The sequence below is a fragment of the Rana temporaria genome, chromosome 7, assembly GCF_905171775.1.
Source record: "Rana temporaria chromosome 7, aRanTem1.1, whole genome shotgun sequence".
Taxonomy (NCBI): Eukaryota; Metazoa; Chordata; class Amphibia; order Anura; family Ranidae; genus Rana; species Rana temporaria.
In genome coordinates, this window is record NC_053495.1 from 201,343,700 (window position 1) to 201,365,622 (window position 21,923).

General features: G+C 47.4%; 1 protein-coding gene across 1 annotated transcript; it reads left to right on the top strand.

Annotated features, from left to right (window-relative positions):
• Positions 1-646: 646 nt before the first annotated feature.
• Positions 647-21,311, top strand: PSMA4 (proteasome 20S subunit alpha 4). The gene is given in 11 exon segments (XM_040360819.1): positions 647-753; positions 2,680-2,754; positions 5,901-5,941; positions 7,450-7,612; positions 8,660-8,737; positions 13,946-14,034; positions 16,998-17,128; positions 17,218-17,341; positions 20,904-20,921; positions 20,924-20,959; positions 20,962-21,311. Coding segments are annotated over 9 exon segments (765 nt in total). The 5' UTR covers positions 647-753; positions 2,680-2,754; positions 5,901-5,910; the 3' UTR covers positions 21,057-21,311.
• Positions 21,312-21,923: the final 612 nt, after the last annotated feature.

The following is a 21,923-nucleotide window of genomic DNA, read 5'->3' on the forward strand; positions in this document are numbered from 1 at the left end:
AACGAGCTCTCCCCCCGTCGCGTAAGCCGCGTCACGGTTGGTGAAAGGAGCCGAACGGCGAGTCGTCGCTATACTGCGCATGCGCATCGCCGTTCGGCTCCTTTCGCCAATCGTGATGCGGCTTACGCGACGGGGGGAGCTCGTTTTTGGGCAAAACGTCAATCAACAGCATGTGAGGAACGCCCACTCCCGCGGGACTCGCAACCCGGATGCACGGGTGAATATGCTGTACTAAGGTATGTACAGCAGCAAAAAAAAAATATGTGCCTTAATCGTGATGGAATGTGGGGGGGCAGTGGAATAAAAAAAAGTTGTTTTTAAGGGGGAACCACCGCTTTAAAGATGGCCCTGTGCCTACTGACTCATTATGCCTTCGTCTTGCGGATGTGTTTTTTTTTTTTTTTTTAGTTTACAACCACTTTAAGTGGTTAACCGAACAATAATGGCTTCTGAAGAACTCCTTCCCTCCTTCTCACTGTAGTTAGCAGCTGTATACCTCACTTGGGGCAAGTCGTAGCTGCTTTTCCCATAACAAAGATGGCTGCCGTAAAGCTCGGCTCCGCCCCCACCTGTTGTTACAGCACTCCTGGCAAGAAGGAGTCTCTTTCCCAAAACAAACATGGCCGCCGGAGAGCTCGGCTCCGCCCTCATGTCTACCCAGAGGACTGTGCGGCGGGTGATGTGCGCAGGCGCGGCGGCCATGTTGGTGACTGAGCTTTCTGACGGCTGGAGGAGTATTGCACGCCGAGCCGGGTAAGCGAGCTATAGAACCGGAGGTGGGGGAGTCAGGCCCCCCCCCCCCCCCTTGCATGGAGGATTAGTGGAGCGCTTGGATGGGGTCCCCTCATATATCCTGGCAGTGTGACCCCCACTATGGTCTATTGGGGGGAAACTACTGACCTCCGCCCCCCCCCCCCCCTCCTTCTATTTTTCACACTTTCTGTTTACTAGTAAAAATCAGAATTTTTGGCTAGAAAATTGCTTAGAACCCCCAATATATATATATTGGCGGAGATACCGGAGAATAAAATGTAGGGTGTTGCAGCAATTTTTTTACTCCGTCGCGCGGTATTTGCGCAGCCGTTTTGTTTTTTTACCGCAAATTTGCACTTTATTTGAATTTCAGTGCGCAAAAAAAACACAATTTTGTTTTTGTATAATGTGAAAGATGACGTTACGCCGAGTAAACAAATACCGAACGCGTCGAGCCTTTAAAACGGCGCGCCGCGCTCGTGGAATGGCACCAAATCGTTTTTAAATGATCCCCCCCATAGGTGTCGCTTGAATAAGCCTTTGCTGGTTACACTATGGAAAGTTACAGATGGTCCGTCGCTAGTTATTGATCGCCCTCTCTACGCTGATGTCCCGCAGCATACCTTACGTGTGCGTGCGACCTGATTGTCTACATGTGTTTTGCGTTTGTACGGGGTGCTTTACAAACAAAATCCTTTAATGAGATCTCCGCAGATCAATTCCGCCACCAATCCCCTCCCACTCCGGTGTCTCATTGTGGACCTTTCAGGGGCGCAGATAGCGGTCTAAACCAGTATCCACGCCCACCTTCCGGGGAGCCGCAAATCTGGTCTGCCCCTCCTCCTCTCTCCTCCCCCATCTACTGGAGAAGCTCAGTCCCAGAATACAGCAGGACCATTCAAAAAGCCGAGACGCGCTTTCTGAATGGTCCCTGCTGTCTTCTGGCACCTGTGCTTCTCCCGGAAATGGGGAGAGGAGGGCCAGACTTGCGCATGCGCATAGGAACCTAGAGTGGAGCCCGCAAGGCTTCACTTCCTGTTTCCCTTTAGTAAGGATGCCGGCGCCTGGAACTGAGGGTTTCTGCTACGGGTGAGAACATCAGCAGGTACAGGATTTTTAGCTGCTGACTTTTTATTAAAAGAAAAAAATTCCCAGGTGGAACTCCACTTCAAATATTTTATCATTTTTTTATTATTATTATTATTTTAATTGCTATTTTTATTTTTGAATTATTTGTATTATATTTTTATTTTCTATTTTTCTTGCTATTTTTATTTATATTTTTTATTATATTTTTGGTGTTTTTATTTTTTATTTGTTTATTTGTATCGTATTATTTTTATTGCTATTATTATTTTTATTTTTTATTGTATTATATTTTTATTGCTATTTTTATTTTTATTTTATTATATTTTTTTTTGCTATTTTTATTTATATTGCTATTTTTATTTTTATTTTATTATATTTTTTTTGCTATTTTTATTTATATTGCTATTTTTATTTTATTATAATATTTTTATTGCTATTTTTATTTATATTGCTATTTTTATTTTATTATAATATTTTTATTGCTATTTTTATTTATATTGCTATTTTTATTTTATTATAATATTTTTATTGCTATTTTTATTTATATTGCTATTTTAATTTTTTTTATTGTATTTGTTTATTTTTATTGCTATTTTTATTATTTTTTTACTTTTCCTTCTCTGGGCCTCCTTACCTCTGTGATCTCTTTGCCCTCTATTGCTGGGTCCGGTGTCTCAGTAGCTCCCTCTTGTGGTGTTTCCTGTGTGGGCAGCTATAGGTGTGTGTGTTTATGTATATGTGTATATGTATGTGTATATATATATATATATATATATATATATATATATATATATATATATATATATATAACGTGACTTGTCTCTCTTCCTTCCTCAGGAGATCACAGTGAGAGGCCGGGAGGTGAGAAGAGACGAAGAGCAGATAGTGAAAGTATAAAGACCGTTCATCATGGTGAGTGCTCCCATCTCCTCCACACATCTTATAAATGGGGTGACTGAGTGTCGGGGTACGGTGTGACGCTCCCCCCTCCCCCCATTCAGGCTGCTGGATACCATGGTAGAAGACGGTGTACGTGGGTAACACTCCAAGAGGGGGTCTGTATACATGGGAACCTTCTGGGGTACCTGGGGATGTTATTGATATGAGGAAAGACGGGGTGGACAGCCGCACTCATAAAAAACCATAAGGTTGTCTTTATTGTAAAAAATAGGATTAAAAAAAAATGCAGTACAAAACAAGCAGTAAAAATCCTACGCGTTTCACACTCCGATTAGTGCTTAATCATGATTAAGCACTAATCGGAGTGTGAAACGCGTAGGCTGTTTTCCCTGTTTTCTGCTTGTTTTGTAGTGCATTTTTTTTATCCATTTTTTTTACAATAAAGACAACCTTATGGTTTTTTATGAGTGCGGCTGTCCACCCCGTCTTTCCTCATATCCATTGCTTCGTGCATTGCCAGCACCCTTGATTTCCTGAACCGTTGCAGATTACTCCCTTCCCTGTACCTGGGGATGTGTCAGGAAAGCGACGCGGTACCCAAAAATGTCCACCTTTTTTACCATTAAAGCAGAAGCTCCGCCCACAAGGGGAAGCATAGCTTGTTTGCACCCTCCACTGCCACATTTGGTACTTGTTTTTTTGGGGGGGTACCTGTTTTTAACAAGTACCCGTTCCTGCGGCGATCTGACCTGAGAGTTTAGCTCCCACCCCCCTTCCTTTCCCTGCAGTCACATCACCAGGGCTGGTGCTACTACTAGGCAAACTAGGCAGCCGCCCAGGGCGCACTGCTGTCTAGGGGCGCCCAGCCGCTGGTTACCCTCCACCGTCTTCAGCATGTAACTAACTCAGTCTCAGGCAGTTGCTCCGTCCGCCCTTTAATGTATTTAGAGAAAGCAGAGCCGATGCTTCCTGTATGGCGCTGCCTACTGTCACATGGGCAGGGCAAAGTGGGTGGAGCCAACGGGGGGTGGGGCAGCAAAATTAGGTTTCGCCCAGAGTGTCAAAAATCCTTTGCACCAGCCCTGCGCGCATCACAGGTCCCAGAAGACTACGGAAACCATTCACAAGGCGCCGTTCTCAATGGGGAAACTGGCGGTGAAGCCGCAAGACATCACTTCCTGTTTCCCTTACTAGAGATGGCGGCGCCTGCAGCCGAAGCCGATTGAAGAACCGGCTCAGGTGAGGAAATGGGTGGATCCCCGGACAGGTAAGTGTCCTTGTATTGAAAGTCGGCAGCTACTTTATTTGTAGCGAAAATTCTGCGCACTCTGAGCTCCAGTCCCTTGACGTTTCCCAGTAGGAAGTAAAGCTGGGCGATTGTTTTTTATTTTTTTTTTAAAAAAACATTCGAGTGGTAAATCTGTGTGTGTTTTTTTTTATTTATTTTTTTTATAGAAGAGAACATTTTTTTTTTATATATATATATATATATATATATATATATATATATATATATATATATATATATAATATATATATATATATATATATTTTTTCCTCTTCTATAAAAAAAACCCGATTTACGATTCAAAATGTTTTTTTTATTTTATTTTTTTTTGATGGGCACCGCGCCGGTCCTGAGGAGCTGTGGGCAGGAGTTTTTAGGCGAGGCCGCGGCCTCGCCTAAAAACTCCTGCCCACAGCTCCTCAGGACCGGCGCGGTGTCAGCGCCGGTCCTGGGGGGGAAAAAAAAATAACTAGATGGCTCTGTCCATTCTTGAGAGAAAGCATGGTCAGGGGGGAGGGCTGTGATCTCTGTGAGAGATATAAATACCTGGAGGAGGTACTGACACAACATAGCATGAAAACAAGATGGCGGTATAACATTTCAGCATCATTGGGTGTCCAGTAAAGATGTGCTGTCCTTTTTATAATCTATATCAGGGATGCGCAGATAGCGGGCCTCCAAATGTTGCAAAACTACAAATCCCATCATGCCTCTGCCTCTGAGTGTTATGCTTGTGGTGGTCAGTCTTGCAATGCCTCATGGGACTTGTAGTTCTGCGACAGCTGGAGGTCCGCTAATTGCATATCCCCGATCTATATGCTGACTGAAAAGAGGGGGAGGGGAGGCGGGAAGCTGGATAAAAATATCTTGTGTTTTTTGTGTGTGTGTGTGTGTGTGTGTGTATATATACACACACACACAAACTATTAAAATCTTTAATCGCGATTAATCGCATGAATGTCATAGTTGACTCACGATTAATCTATCTAATTTATGACGAATTTCCCCACAAATATCGCACAATTCTGCAAGTGATTATAATTTATGATCGCTGTTTTCTAGCGGATCTAAAACCATTTTTGACATAAAGGGACACTTTTGGACAATCTACAGTTTTCAGGCAGAAAGAATAGTTTTTATTATATAAAAGTACATGTAGTACACTGGGCAGACCACTAGGGACAAGGGGTGTGTGTATTTTTTACATACAGTACTGTAATCTATAAGATTACAGTATACTGTGTGTATTGTGTTTGTTTACTTTTTTGAATTTGACGCCGTTCGCCGCTCCCGTGCGTCGTAACGTCGCAGGGAACGGAGATCGGCGGCACAAAGGCACTGTGAATCGAGTGAGGAGGACCCGCCGAGTGAGGAGGACCCGCCGAGTGAGGAGGACCCGCCGAGTGAGGAGGACCCGCCGAGTGAGGAGGACCCGCCGAGTGAGGAGGACCCGCTCGATCACACAGCGGGGTGGCATCGCTGGATCCAGGGACAAGGTGAGTAACTTGCCTGTGAATCCAGCGAGAAGGTAAGCCGCGCCGCTGCACACTCTGCACGTCCACCCCGAGGGCTCCTGCGTTAATCGCGCGATAAAAATATTGACGGCGTTAACATGGGTTTGCGTTAACGCCGTTAATATCGCGTTTAACGCACAGCCCTAATATATATATATATATATAAAAAAATTTATGATTTTGTTTCATTGTCCTAATATATTCCTCCTATATATTCTTTATTTTACAATTTTTTTTTTAATATTTTTCTGGACAGTGTCGGTGTGTTTATTTTATTTTTACAATTCTCTTTTTTTTTTATTTTTTATTGCAATTCTTCTATTTTTAATGATTTTGTTTCATTTTCCTCCTAACAGTCTCGAAGATATGATTCAGAACTACGATCTTCTCCCAGAGGGTGAGTTCATTGTTGGTGGCCCATCCCCTCCCTGTGTACACCTTTAGTTGTTTATCTGTAAGAAAATAAAATCTTTTCTTATTCCTGGTCACTCGGCCTCTCCCCCTCTCCGTGTTGCTTTCACTTTCACTTCGAATGGCTGCCGCGCTCCTTTTACTGCTTTCATTTACAAGGGACTTTCCTTTAATCCGAGGACAGCGCTGCCCCCTGCTGTCTGTGAGCGGGTACTACAGCTGTACCGACAGGTTTTTAGCTGCAGTAAAAGTTTTCTAGATGACATTTAACCCAAGGTTGTCCCGATACCCCACTTTTTTTAAGACAGAGTACAAGTACTGATACTTTTTTTCATGTACTCGCCGATACTTTTTTTTGTCAGTATATATTTTTTATTTTACAATTTTTTTTTTTTTTTTGTAATTCTCTTTCTTTTTTAAGGGGGGGGTTTGGACAGTGTCGGTGTGTTTTATTTATTTTGTTTCCTTCCTTTTTTTTTTTTTTTTTATTGCAATTCTTCCTTCTCTCTCTCTTTTTTTTTTTTTTTATATCAGCCCTGTTGGGGGGCTATTAGTGGGTCTTAACGGATATCAGGGGTCTTAACGGACCTCTGACGTCTCCCCTTGAGACAGGAAAAGGGACTAAGGGCACCGATTCCCCCAGTCCCTTTCTCAGCAAACCTCCGCTGCACTGAAAATGGATGGAGGGAAGACAGCGGCTCCTCCATTCATAAAATGAAACATTGTAAACACAGGTCACGATGTTTCAGTTATGTGAATGGACAGGGTCACTGACTCTGTATATTCATAAAAAGTAGGAGCCGGGTTTAGGCGGCTCCTACCTCCGCTCTCCATCCTGACAGCACGGAGGGGGAGGAGAAAGGGGGACAGCAGCAGCACTGAGGGGGAGGAGAAAGGGGGACAGCAGCAGCACGGAGGGGGAGGAGAAAGGGGGACAGTCAGCGGTGATCACGTGTGGGAGAGTTCCAAGCACCGATCACTGCTGAGTTCACTGAAAGCTGGACTTTGAAACCTATACAGGGTGATCGGTGCTTGTAACTTTCACACCGCACTGATCACCGCTGACTGCCCAGGTATCGGGTGAAGCATCGGAGCATTTGCTCGGGCAATTGCTCAGTATCAGTACCGATACTAGTATGGGACAACCCTAATTTAACCCCTTCAATACCGGGCACTTTCAACCCCCTTCCTGCCCAGGCCAGCTTTTAGCGCTGTCACACTTTGAATGACATTGTGCAGTCCATACTATACTGTACCCAAACTACATTTTTATATTTTATTGGGATTTTATGTGATAGACCAAAACAAAGTGGCAAATGTTTGTAAATTTTTTTTTTTTTTTTTTTTTTTTTACAAATATGTGAAAAGGGCTCCAGCCCAATACTATGCATCACTTCTGCTGAGGACACGTCCTATCATTTGTGGTTCCCTTTGTTGTCTATATAATGTGATCGGGTTGTTATGTTCTCATGTGATGTATATTTGTTCCTTCAGGCCGCCTGTACCAGGTGGAATATGCCATGGAAGCCATCGGACACGCCGGCACCTGCTTGGGAATTTTGGCAAATGACGGAGTTTTGCTGGCGGCTGAGAGAAGAAACATCCACAAACTCCTGGACGAGGTTTTCTTCTCCGAAAAAATCTACAAATTAAATGAGTGAGTTCTGTGACTTATAACGAGAAGCCAGGTGTATGTCTGGGGATCCCTTTAATGGAAGCTGTCATTGTATGATTTAGGGCAGGGATGCCCAACCAGTGGCCCGGGGGGGGGGGGGGGGGCCACACGTGGCCCTCTGATGTGGCCCGCAGAGCCCTCTGATGTGGCCCGCAGAGCCCTCTGATGTTGGCCCGCAGAGCCCCTGAGTGCCCGCAGAGACCTCTGATGTGGCCCGCAGAGCCTCTGATGTGGCCCGCAGAGCCCTCTGATGTGGCCCCAGAGCCCTCTGATGTGGCCCGCAGAGGCCCCTCTGATGTGGCCCGCGACCTCCTGCTCTGGAATAGAATACTGTTTTTAAAGGTAAAATCGCAATGTGTATATATGGGCATATCTGTTCTGCAGTGGTTACTGGACTGCTTTCAAACTGATCCACAGGTGCAGTGCACTGCGGGTTACCTGCACTGAGCCTTGGGGCCCCTTTCACACGGCCATTCCGACCCAATTGGACCCTTCATTCACCTCTAAGGAATAGCAGATGTAAATGGACTTGTGTCCTTTTACAGAACGCCTACCTCCAATCCGATCCACAAAAAAGTAAAGTTGAGCTCTATAGAGTGGGCTGCCATACACCCGCTCCTCTCATTGTGGCCCGCGACCGGTTACCAAGTCGCTTAGGTGGCCCTCGCTCTTCAAAAGGTTGGGCACCCCTGATTTAGGGCCACCATGATCGCACAGGAATGTGGTCTGCGATTCCTGCACGTTCGCTCTGCAGTGCAAAATGCACCGGAACACACAAAGTATGGCATGCCACTACTTTTGAAAAACGCGCTGCCCCACATCACATGGTACTGCAGCACCGTGCCATCTGAAACAGTGATCTGCATTTAGGGTGGCAGTTAACAATGTATTGGCATCCTCAGTACATCGCAAAGGCAGTGCGTTTTTTAATGCGTGCGGAGAGACGTGGATGAAACGCTCCTTTCCCGCACCGTGGAAAAGCGACTTGAGGAAGGGACAGGAAATAACATTTTGTATTTGTGATTTCAGTGACATGGCGTGCAGTGTGGCTGGAATCACGTCGGATGCCAACGTTTTGACTAACGAACTGCGGGTAATCGCTCAGCGGTAAGAAAAGTCTGCCCTGTTTTAATGCATTTTTTTTGTTTGTTTATCTTTGTCATAAAGCTACACTCCAGACTAGAGCTGCACAATTGGTAAAAAATCGCAATCTAAATTCAACCCCCCTCACAATCTCTATTGCAGAGTTTCCTGATTCTTTCATGTAACAAGTGTAGAGACTTCTCTACTCACTCTGGCAGTCTGCCAAGTTTTTAACAACTGTGCTAGTAGAGAAGTAGAAACTCTTCCTTCTTAGATCAAAGGGATAAAAACTTCTGTGTGTAAATGCTGGAAGTTTAACCACTTTAAAGCGGAGGTTCCACCCAAAAAATAAATTTTTAGCATTACATTCAGCCGAGTTGTCCTAATGACAACCGGCTGTTTTTTTTTTTTTTTTTTTTCCCGTACATACCTTATTTCACCGCCGCTTCCGGGTATGTCTTCTTCGGGACTGGGCGTTCCTATCTGATTGACAGGCTTCCGACGGTCGCATACAGCGCATCACAAGTTGCCGACGTTCGCTTCTTTCGGTGACGCGTAGTATGCGACGTCGGAAGCCTGTCAATCATATAGCAACGCCAGTCCCGCAGAAGACATACACGGAAGCGGCAGTAAAAATACGGTATGTACAGGGGGGGACGGGGACGACAGCCGATTGTCATTAGGACAACTCGCTGAATGTAATGTTAAAAATTTATTTTTTGGGAACCTCCACTTTAAAACCTTTCCTGAACACTTGTTTCTTACAATATTTTATGTCACACTGTATTGCACAGCGGCCGTTCAAACGCAATTTTTTTGGGGGGAAAAATGCACTTCAATTAATAAAAAAAAGAAAAAGTAAAGTTGGCCCAATTTTTTTGTTTAATGTGAAAGATGTTGCGCCGTGAGAATCACAATCTATCTTCAAGCAAAAAAATCGTGATTCTCATTTTAGCCAGAATCGTGCAGCTCTACTTCCGACCCCACAAGACTATAGACCAGTGATGACAAACCTTGGTACCCCAGATGTTTTGGAACTACATTTCCCATGATGCTCAACTACACTACAGAGTACATGAGCTTCATGGGAAATGTCGTTTCAAAACATCTGGGTTGCCAAGGTTCACCATCACTGCTAGAGAGTCACAGATCATTACAATTTAATAGGTGAAGAGCAGTTCAACCAATAGTTATGGATGGAGTCGAGTCACTTATTATTTTTTTTATTATATGCTTCCATGTTTCCCAGCTTCATTCCCACATGGGGCCCTTTCAGACGTGCGGACCGTATGTCTGTTTTTTCATCCATCCGTTTGCGGATGAAAAAGGGACATACATTGGTCCCTATGTGATTGCGGGTGTCAGCGGATAAACATACGCTGTCACCCGTAATCACGCGCCTCCGCAAAGATCCGATTTTGCAGAAGAAAGAATGTCCTATTTTTTTATTTTTTTTTTTCTTCCGTCTGCGGATTGGATGAACACGGACACACGGTCCGTGTTCATCCAAACCCCCCATAAGCGAGAGCGGATAAAAGACAGGGCGGTCCCTGCACAGTGTGCAGAGACCGCCCTGTCATCCGACGGCTCAGCGGGGATCAACGGAGCGATCCCCGCTGAGCTTACGGACACACGGAGGCGGATCATTACTGATCCGCCCTTAGAGAAAATGGTTGGGTGTTCCCACTCTTCTGGTTGCATTCTGTAGATAAGGGGTGTCAAACTTCTTTATCAAGGGGCCGCATCAGCAGTATGGTTGCCCTCAAAGGGCAAGTTGTATTTGGGGCGCACTACATACAGAGTTTGGGGTTCAGGGGTGCGCGCTGCGTTCAGTGGTGTGCAACCCAACTCCAACCCCCTCCCAAAAAAATCTCCCATAGTTTTATAGACGCTATAACTTTTTGTGCAAACCAATCAATATACACTTTTTAAAATAGTTTTTTTTTTTTTTAGCAGAATACATTGATGTCTATTTTTTGTCATGCATACGGCCTAAACTGATAAAGAAATTTGATTTATTAAATAAAATAAAAAAATGGTATGTTTTATAGCAGAAAGTGTATGTATGTATGTATGTGTGTTGTGTCGTGTGCTGTGAAATATATATTATATATTATATATATATAATATATATATATTAAGATATATATATATATATATATATATATATATATATATATTACATACATCCATACACATACACCGGCACATACACACCATACACATACACATACACAGAACACATACACATACACATACACATACACAAACACATACACATACACATACACATACACACACACACACACACACACACACACACACACACACACACACACACACCTCAAAATTCAAGTCCTGAGCCACTTGCCAGGCCTTAAGAGTTACTCGCCACCAGTTGCCCCGCCCAACACATCTCCTGCCCTACCCCTAAGTCCGCCCCTAAACACAGGCCCCCCCGCCCCCCGCCCCCCCTTGTAAATTTTCTCATGAAATTACACTGTTAAATATTTTACAGAATTACGTTACAATACATAAATATTAACAACAATAGTAACATAAAGCATATCCAGTCCCTTACTGTGCCCCCAATCACCTTGCAGCCCTTACTGTGCCCCCATCACTTGGCACCTTACTGTGCCCCCATCACTTGCAGCCTTACTGTGCCCCCATCACTTGCAGCCTTCTGTGCCCCAATCACTTGCAGGCCTAACTGTGCCCCCAACAGTGCAGGCATGACACGGGGGGGGGCGGACAGAGTCTTCGGACATGACACGGGGGGGCGACAGGAGTCTGCGGACCATGACCACGGGGGGGGCGACCAGAGACTGCGGACATGACACGTGGGGGGGGGCGACATGTCCTGCGGACATGACACGGGGGGGGGCGACAGAGTCTGCGGACATGACACGGGGGGGGCGACAGAGTCTGCGGACATGACACGGGGGGGGCGACAGAGTCTGCGGACATGACACGGGGGGGGCGACAGAGTCTGCGGACATGACACGGGGGGGGCGACAGAGTCTGCGGACATGACACGGGGGGGGCGACAGAGTCTGCGGACATGACACGGGGGGGTGGGGGGGGCGACAGAGGCTGTGAATATGATAGTGTCCTCCTCACAGAGGCCTCCTCCTCCGTCCACCATTATATAACTTCTCCACATCATCAGTATGGATACTCCTGTGCCCCTTTCACCTCTCCACAGGTCAGAACAGCTCTGACCTGTGGAGAGGTGAAAGGGGCACAGGAGGAGGACGGCAAACTGTTGATGTGGAGTAGAAGTTATATAATGGTGGACAGAGCACATCAGTCTCTGTCCCTCCCCTGCATGCCATGTACCCCCATCCACATTTACCTTTGTACCCCAAATTCTCTTTAAATCTCTTCATGGTTCTTTCTCACCTGATGACAGAAGTCACAGAACTTATTCATCACAGTGCAGTCTCCAGCTATGAGACCCAGCACACAGCCACAACACTTCACTCGGCTGTGTGCTACACGGGTCTGTCAGGCGGGGGTGGGGAGGGAGGAACACAGAGCACTGCTCTGCTTCATTCCCTGTCTCCTGTCTGCAGCTTCTGACAGAGGGAGAAGCGTGACGAGTGGGCTTAAGCACATGAAGCCCACAGCTGTCCCGCTCTCCTGTTATAATGTGGCCACTGTTTGGAACCAGCCCTGCCATTCGCTCTGTGATAGCTTCAGCCAGGAAACTGTCAGCCTGGTTCACCCCCTGCTCCTCACTCGCCCTGGACTAAATTCCACTAGCATTTTGCGAGCAAAGAATGGAATTTTTGAGGGCTATATATATAATAGTACAGACCAAAAGTTTGGACACACCTTCTCATTCATGACTATGAAAATTGTAGATTCACACTGAAGGCTTCAAAACTATGAATGATCACATGTGGAATTATACATAACACAAAAGTGTGAAACAACTGAAAATATATTTCATATTCTAGGTTCTTCAAAGTAGCCACCTTTTTCTTTGATTACTGCTTGGCACACTCTTGGCATTCTCTTGATGAGCTTCAAGAGGTAGTCACCTGGCGCAGCACCCCATCACTCTCCTTCTTGGTCAAATAGCCCTTCCCCCGCCTGGAGGTGTGTTTGGGGTCATTGTCCTGTTGAAAAATAAATGATGGTCCAACTAAACGCAAACCAGATGGAATAGCATGTCGCTGCAAGATGATGTGGTAGCCATGCTGGTTCAGTATGCCTTCAATTTTGAATAAATCCCCAACAGTGTCACCAGCAAAGCACCCCCACACCATCACACCTCCTCCTCCATGCTTCACGGTGGGAACCAGGCATGTAGAGTCCATCCGTTCACCTTTTCTGCGTCGCACAAAGACACGGGGGTTGGAACCAAAGATCTCAAGTTTGGACTCATCAGACCAAAGCACAGATTTCCACTGGTCTAATGTCCATCCCTTGTGTTCTTTACCCAAACAAGTCTCTTCTGCTTGTTGCCTTTCTTTAGCAGTGGTTTCCTAGCAGATATTCTACCATGAAGGCCGGATTCACACAGTCTCCTCTTACCAGTTCTAGAGATGTGTCTGCTGCAAAAGGTGGAATAACCTAGAATATGAAATAGATTTTCAGTTGTTTCACACTTTTTTGTTATGTATAATTCCACATATATATATATATAGTGTGTGTGTATATGTGTGTGTGTGTGTGTGTGTGTATATGTGTATATATATATATATATATATATATATATATATATATATATATATATATATATATATATATATATATATATATATATATATATATATATATATATATATATAAATTTTCTTTTTTTTTTTTTTTTTTTTCTTTTTACCAAAAATATGTAGCAGAATACATATTGGCCTAAAACTGACATTTTATTTCTTATTTTTTTTTTTTCAGTTTTAGGCCAATATGTATTCTGCTACATATTTTTGGTAATAAGAAAAAAACATATTTTTTTTTTTTTTTTTTTTCGTTTATACTACAAAAAATAAAAACCGCAGAGGTGATCAAATACCACCAAAATAAATCTCTATTTTGTGGGAAAACAGGACTTAATTTTTTTTTTTTTATTATTTGAGTACAGCAGGGCACGACCGCGCAATTGTCAGTTGTCATGTAGTGCCGTATTGCAAAAAAATGGCCTGGTCATGAAGGGGGGTAGATATTCTGAAGGGCAAGTGGTTAATAAGTTGTGACTTGCTATGTGTCCATCTTGTGTTGCAGATATCTCCTCCAGTACCAGGAGCCCATCCCCTGTGAACAGTTGGTGACGGCTCTGTGTGACATCAAACAAGCTTACACACAGTTCGGAGGTAATGGGGAAGCGGTGTTCTGGGAGTAGTGGACACATCCTCTTTTTTTTTTTTTTTTTATTAATACTTTAGGGAAACGGGTCCTCAAGAACCACCACAACAATACAATCAATTGCAGTAAAACGGCTACATTTAATAATAATGTACAGTACACACAGGCTAATATTTCCTGAGGTTCCGCCGTTGCGGGGGGTATTCCCCCACGAACTTGCGTGACCCCCGGACATCAACATTCTGGATCATTCCCCACACATATTCCCGCTTCATACTATGTGTCCCATACGTAGCATGGACACATCCTTTTTTGTTTAAAGTATCTGTAAAAACCTGTTGCACCATCCTGGTACTACTTACCCGCTGGTTAACCTTTTTGCCACCCATGTGATGCATTTGTGTGACGGCAAAGAGGGCCGCACGTCTGTGTCCATGGATGGCGAAGGTTTTTTATGCTGAGCTCGCAGCACAGTGATTGAGCCATCATTGAGAGCTCTTAGTCGCTTATGATTGCATGTTGGCAGGTCAGGGTCTCGATCATGTGACAGCCAATTATAGTGGTCATGTGATCGGGGAGACTGTCCTGCCCCCCTTGGGAATAGGCTCACTTAAAGGAACTCTGTGGATGGGTAGGAAGGAGTTAAAGCGGTAGTTCCCCCTCCAAATTTTTTTTACCCTTAGTCTGATGCTCATTTTGTCTAGGGGAATCGGCTAGTTTTAAAATCGACGCTGTACTTACCGTTGTAGAGAGCGATCTTCTCCGCCGCTTCCGGGTATGGGTCTTCGGGAGTGGGCGTTCCTTCTTGATTGACAGGCTTCCAACGGTCGCGTCACGAGTAGCCGAAAGAAGCCGAACGTCAACGCGGCTCTATACGGCGCCTGCGGCTACTTTCGGAAAATCGTGACGCGATGGATGCGACCGTCGGAAGCCTGTCGGAAGACTGTCAATCAAGAAGGAACGCCCATACCCAAAGACCATACCCGGAAGCGGCGGAGAAGATCGCTCTCTACAACGGTAAGTACAGCGTCGATTTTAAAACTAGCCGATTCCCCTAGACAAAATGAGAATCAGACTAAGGGTAAAATTTTTTTGGAAGGGGAACTGCCGCTTTAAGCATGCTTTTTGTCTAAAAATTGTAAATAACATACTCTCTTCTCGCCTCCCTCCAGAGGCTGTGGGGAGATCCTCAAATTGATGCTTGCTGCCTTGTGTAGATGTCACATGTTTTCAGAGCTCTTTAGCTCCGGGGGCAGAAGTGTCCTTGGGCAGTAGGGTTGGATAAAGAGAAGATTGATATCTCTCGGCCGTGCATATCTACTGCAGGGTGTCACTATCCGTCTCCAGCTAGGGGTGGGCTGGGAAGCACGTTATCGCAGGTAGAGTACTAGAGAATTCCGGACTCCATACGACGTCTGTACGGTGTCCAGTACACTTATAATGCAGGACGGCTCACAATAAGAAACCATGAGGTGACCTGGTCTTTTTGTTGTGATGAGGAGGGAAGTTGAAGCTGCTGGCAGGATTACCAGGTAATCGCAATGTTGAAAATATATATAGGCCAGGTTCCCAATATGCAGGTCACCGGCCCTCTGCATGCAACCCATGGGCTATTGGGTGTCATATAAATAGTGTGGCAGCAGGATCCTGCGTGCAGGAACACTCAGCACCTGGCATTGAAATAGAGAATGTAATGTGGGCAGAGATATCTCACATATTATATGTAAAGTCCAGACATGGGGGGGGGGGGGGGGGGGGGGGGCGGGAGAGCGTTCACTAAAACCAATGCTTGGGGTCATTGTTGCACTCGGTGACGCCAATGCTGGGGGTTAATGTTGCCCTCGCTGGCGCCAGTACTGGGGGGGTTAATGTTGCCCTCGCTGGGGGTTAAATTTTGCCCTCGCTGGCGCCAGTTCCGGGGGCTATTGTTGCCCTAGCTGATGCCAGTTTCAGGGGTTGTTGCCCTCCAACTTTCTCAGTGTGCATTGTCTATACACTGCAAAAAAATGCAGCAGAACTGAAATTTTCGGGCGTTGAGGTGCTAAAATGTGCTGCCCTCTGAACATATTGGGGGGTACACTTGGGGCCCTATTAAATTCTCAACTTTACCACCAATGGTGTAGACTGAGAAACTATATTAAAGCTCTGCAAATATATTTAAACGACTTCCTGCCCAAGGTATGTCATATGACGTCCTGGACTTTGAGTGGGGATATCTGAATGATGGGTGCAGTTAGTCATCATTCGGATATCATTTTGCTGATGGTGGGGTGCAGCTGGCCCTCCTGTACCAGGCTGCTGATGGTGGGGTGCAGCTGGCCCTCCTGTACCAGGCTGCTGATGGTGGGGTGCAGCTGGCCCTCCTGTACCAGGCTGCTGATGGTGGGGTGCAGGCGGCCCTCCTGTACCAGGCTGCTGATGGTGGGGTGCAGGCGGCCCTCCTGTACCAGGCTGCTGATGGTGGGGTGCAGGCGGCCCTCCTGTACCAGGCTGCTGATGGTGGGGTGCAGGCGGCCCTCCTGTACCAGGCTGCTGATGGTGGGGTGCAGGCGGCCCTCCTGTACCAGGCTGCTGATGGTGGGGGTGCAGGCGGCCCTCCTGTACCAGGCCTGCTGATGGTGGGGTGCAGGCGGCCCTCCTGTACCAGGCTGCTGATGGTGGGGTGCAGGCGGCCCTCCTGTACCAGGCTGCTGATGGTGGGGTGCAGGCGGCCCTCCTGTACCAGGCTGCTGATGGTGGGGTGCAGGCGGCCCTCCTGTACCAGGCTGCTGATGGTGGGGTGCAGGCGGCCCTCCTGTACCAAGCTGCTGATGGTGGGATGCAGGCGGCCCTCCTGTACCAAGCTGCTGATGGTGGGGTGCAGCTGGTTTTCCTGTACCAGGCTGGCTGCTGTTGATCACTTTTATGGAACGGTGTTGGTTTTTGCCTCCTTTATTGCAGATTTACAAGTTCTTTCCATTTGGTTTCACAGGGAAGCGGCCATTCGGTGTCTCGTTGCTGTACATCGGCTGGGACAAGCACTACGGGTTCCAGCTATACCAGAGTGACCCCAGCGGCAATTACGGGGGATGGAAAGCTACATGTATCGGGAACAACAGTGCGGTACGAATGCAACATGCCACCATTGATGGGCACATATAATAGAATGGTCGGAGGCTTTTATCAGTGACTGATGTTTTATGTGTCCGCAGGCTGCAGTGTCCATGTTGAAACAAGACTACAAGGAGGGTGGCATGACGATGAAGGCGGCCTTGGCCTTAGCAGTTAAAGTCCTTAACAAGACAATGGATGTCAGCAAGCTGTCCGCCGAGAAAGGTGATCTTGGCACCGCCTATGTTTTCCACACCACTTCCCTAAGTCAAAATTAACCCCCACCCCTACCTGACAAGTTAGCCTCACCCACTCATAGGCTTCAAATACCAACAACTTTGCTGCCCACTGCAGCTCAGGTGAATGACATGAAAGGAAATTAATGCCCAAAATGAGAGGCGCATCCTTTTGGCTTTAGGGTCTTATGGCAGCATAGGCTGGGCCTAAGATTCAAGAGGCCACACAAGGACACAGGCAGAGCTGGGCGCTCGAGATCCAAGAATACACTCCAGCCTATTGCAATAGGTAACTTTCATGGGTGTTTTGGGCTCCAGGAGGGCTCAGTGACGTCACCCATGCCTCCTGAAAGCGTTGGATGCCAGGGCTAAGGTCATTTCTGGGGGGGATGGAGGAAAAAAGCAGATGTTCCATTTACTATGTTCTGAGGGGGTCCATTAATTTTACATTCAGCTGAATGAATTGTGATCTCTTTAGTTGTCACCAGTGGTAAACATTAGGGTTGTCCCGATACCATTTTTTTTTAGGACCGAGTTCAAGTACCGATACTTTTTTCCATGTACTCGCCGATACCGAATACCAATACTTTTTTTTTTAAATGTGTCCCCCCCCATGTTGCAGCCGTGTCCCCCCCCCCCCCACATGTTGCAGCCGTGTCCCCCCCCCCCCCCCCACATTTTGCAGCCGTGTCCCCCCCCCCCACATGTTGCAGCCGTGTCCCCCCCCCCCCCACATGTTGCAGCCGTGTCCCCCCCACACTAGATGATGCCGCTGCCGCGTTAGTCAGCGTGTGGGGAACATTACAGCTTTCGTTTGAATAGCTGTGTTCCGCGCCGTGTATAGACACTCCCCTTTGCTCGGGATTGGACAGATCACCCGTCCAATCCCGAGCAAGGGGGAGTGTCTATACTCGGCGCGGCGGGGAACGCAGCTATTCAAACGAAAGCTGTAATGTTCCCCGCACGCAGATTAACGCGGCGCCGGCGGCTTTTGCGTTATGCAGCGGCGGTGGGTTTGCGTGGCAGGGGGGGCAAGTATTCGGCGCAAATACTCGGTATCGGGACAACCCTAGTAAACATTATTTACCTTTTTTGTATAGTTGTCATTTTTGTTACCTCAACTTCCCTCTGGTACCCAACCGAAGTCTTGTACTCGCCTGTTCACCCTCCTGACAGATTTACTTCAGGGGAGCCACACGGCTGCCATTACAAGCTCCTGTCTATCCTTTACCCCCTTGCACATGTAAAGGAATAGGTGGGGGTTTAACTTAAAGCGGGGGTTCACCCGTACATAAAACTTTTTTCCCCCTAGATGGATGCTCGTTTTGTCTAGGGGAAATCGGCTAGTTTGTTTTAAAATATGATCCGTACTTACCGTTTACGAGATGCATCTTCTCCGCCACTTCCGGGTATGGGCTGCGGGACTGGGCGTTCCTATTTGATTGACAGTCTTCCGAGAGGCTTCCGACGGTCGCATCCATCGCGTCCCGATTTTTCCGAAAGAAGCCGAACGTCGGTGCGCAGGCGCAGTATAGAGCCGCACCGACATTCGGCTTCTTTCGGCTAATAGTGACGCGATGGATGCGACCGTCGGAAGCCTCTCGGAAGACTCAATCAAGAAGGAACGCCCGCTCCCGAAGACCCATACCCGGAAGCCGACGGAGAGGATGCATCTCGAAAACGGTAAGTACGGCTCATATTTTAAAACAATTAGCAGATTCCCCTAGACAAAACGAGCAGGAATCTAAGGGGAAAATATCAAACAATGAATAAATGGGTGAACTCCCGCTTTAAAGGATATCAATGGTATATTTTTTTTCCCTAATTTTATAAAGTGACTTAGTAAAGTTCCTCTATTTACAAGCAAATCCCTTACAATCCTTCCAGTTCCCTCCTATCCTATAGCAGTCTGACCACGGCAAGCACTAAAAGCAGATCTGTACTGGTGTGGTCAGATTGGAACTAGAGGGTGCTTTGCTGATGCGCGGCGTGCCTGTTTCGTCGTCGGGTTTGCTGCCTCGTCCCCTTTCCCCAGCCCTGTTCTGCTTGACGCATTCTACTGTATTTCCATGTTGAAGTCAGGCAATGGGGAAATGCCCCCTTATCGATCAGTGGAGTCTAACCCTGCTGTGCTGCAGTGACTCCAGTATTGCAATGTGCTTAGGTTCTGTTACCGCAGCCCTTTTATTTGGAATGGTCCCCAATGCAGCACCAAGGCGCCTGCAGTCTTTTATTTGCACCACAGTCCATGTCGTGAGTTGGGTATGTGCGTTGGAGCTCTGTTCAAAATGAGTGGCTGTGAAAATACTGTGTGGTAGGTGTGAAAGCCCTAAAGTCTATAGCCAGCACTAGCGTGGGGTATTGACTACAAGGGCCACTCTGGAGGCAGTGTAGGGCTACGGGAGACGGGTGGCCGCCCTGGAGGGAGTGTAGGGCCAGGGAGACGGGTGGCCGCCCTGGAGGGAGTGTAGGGCCAAGGAGACAGGTGGCCGCCCTGGAGCGAGTGTAGGGCCAAGGAGACAGGTGGCCGCCCTGGAGGGAGTGTAGGGCCAAGGCGATGGGGGGGGGCGCCCTGGAGAGAGTGTAGGGCCAAGGCGACGGGGGGGGCCACCCTGGAGAGAGTGTAGGGCCAAGGCGTGACGGGGGGGGGGGGGGGGGCCCGCCCTGGAGAGAGGTGTAGGCCAAGGCGACGGGGGGGGGGGGGCCGCCCTGGAGAGAGTGTAGGGCCAAGGCGACGGGGGGGGGGCCGCCCTGGAGAGAGTGTAGGGCCAAGGCGACGGGGGGGGGGGGGGGGCCGCCCTGGAGAGAGTGCAGGGCCAAGGCGACGGGGGGGGGCGCCCGGGAGGGAGTGTAGGGCCACGGAGACGGGGGGGCCGCCCTGGAGGGAGTGTAGGGCCACGGAGACGGGGGGGGCGCCCTGGAGGAAGTGTAGGGCCACGGAGACGGGGGGCCGCCCTGGAGGGAGTGTAGGGCCACGGAGACGGGGAGTGAGTCCAGGGCCAACCATGGGAGACCGCGGCTGCCCTGGAGAGAATGTTGGGCCAAGGAGACGGGGGGCCGCCCTGGAGTGAGTGTAGGGCCAATGATGGGAGACCGCGGTCGTCTTGGAGCGGGTGTAAGGCCAACGGGAGACGGGGTCCACCCTGGAGCGAGTGTAGGGACAGGGGGTCTGCCCTGGAGCGAGTGTAGGGCCAATGACGAGAGACTGCGGCCGCCCTGGAGCGTGTATAGAGCTGCAAATTGTACCTTTATACACCAACAGCCAGACACGCATGCAGGCCCCCGGGTGTATAGTGCAAGTATAAAATAGACATACAGGTTATAGTCTGTCCTGGCGCTGTGCACTGGTTTGGTTGGGGGACTCTTTGTATCCCTCTGATCCTTCTCTCTATACCCGATGGTGTTGTACCGCCTGGAATTAAATACTGATGGATTCTCGCAGCTTAATGTGCGGCTTCTTGCCACAGATTTTTTACTAGGAGACATTTTGGGATCAATGACCGCAGACGAGCCTTTCTATAATATTTTTTTTTTTTTTTTTTTCATTTAAGTGAAAATCGCCACATTAACGCGGAGAACGGAAAGACCAAAATCCGAGTCCTCAAACAGAAGAAGTGGAGGAATTAATAAAACTTCACCGAAGCGGAAGAAGCCAAGATCGGAAAGAGAAGAAAGAAAAAGAGCAGAAAGAGAAGGATAAATAATGGCGGTAAAGTGTACCTGTCACTGATGGAGGACCTGTCGGCGTTTCAGACGACGCAGCTTTGTGGGTTTACTGGGAACCAATCGTACTGCGCGGCTTGTGACGGGGGCGGCGGTGTCACATGCTCTTGGTATATTGATCGGCTGAATGTTGGATCAGTTCTGAAAAGTAGCGCCTCCGTTCTGAGTGACAGGTACTCTTTACAGTTCATCACCTGTTTGTTTTGGCTTCCTTAAATAGATTCTGAAATTAAATTGCTTCATTTTTTTTTTTTTTGTTCTTGAAAATAAATTAGTTTTTTCTTAAAACATGGCACTTGGTTTGATTTTATTTTGGGTGGTACAATCCTATGGTTGAGCTTCAATTTTACCTGCCCTGAACATACTCCCCTTTTAGTTCGAAAGGCAGTGGCTGGGCGTGTGCACATGCCATGGCCGCGATGCTTTGCAGCAGGAATTTTACCCCCTTGTTGTGCTCAGCAGGCACTACCGCCTGCCAAACGCAACCCATTCAAGTCAATGGGGCTGCTCTGCAACGATTGCAGTGCGGCGGTCTGGCATTTAGGGGGTTAAAGCGGGAAGCAGCCCGTCGCCGCTGCCTGTCAAATGCTTTCTGAAGAGCAATCTGAATGGGGGATCATACTTCAGAGCCAGTGTAAACGAGGCCTTAAAGTGGTTGTAAAGGAATGCATTAAGGTAAAAAATAAATCCCCCGCCCCCCCCCCCCCCCCCAATTATTTTTTTTTTCTAAAACCGCTGCACAAATACTGTGCGACATGAAACTTGCAGCACCCACCACTTTATTCTCTGTGGCCTCTGGTTTAAAAAAAAATCCAACAAAAAGCATTAAAAGTTTTAGGTTGCCCCAG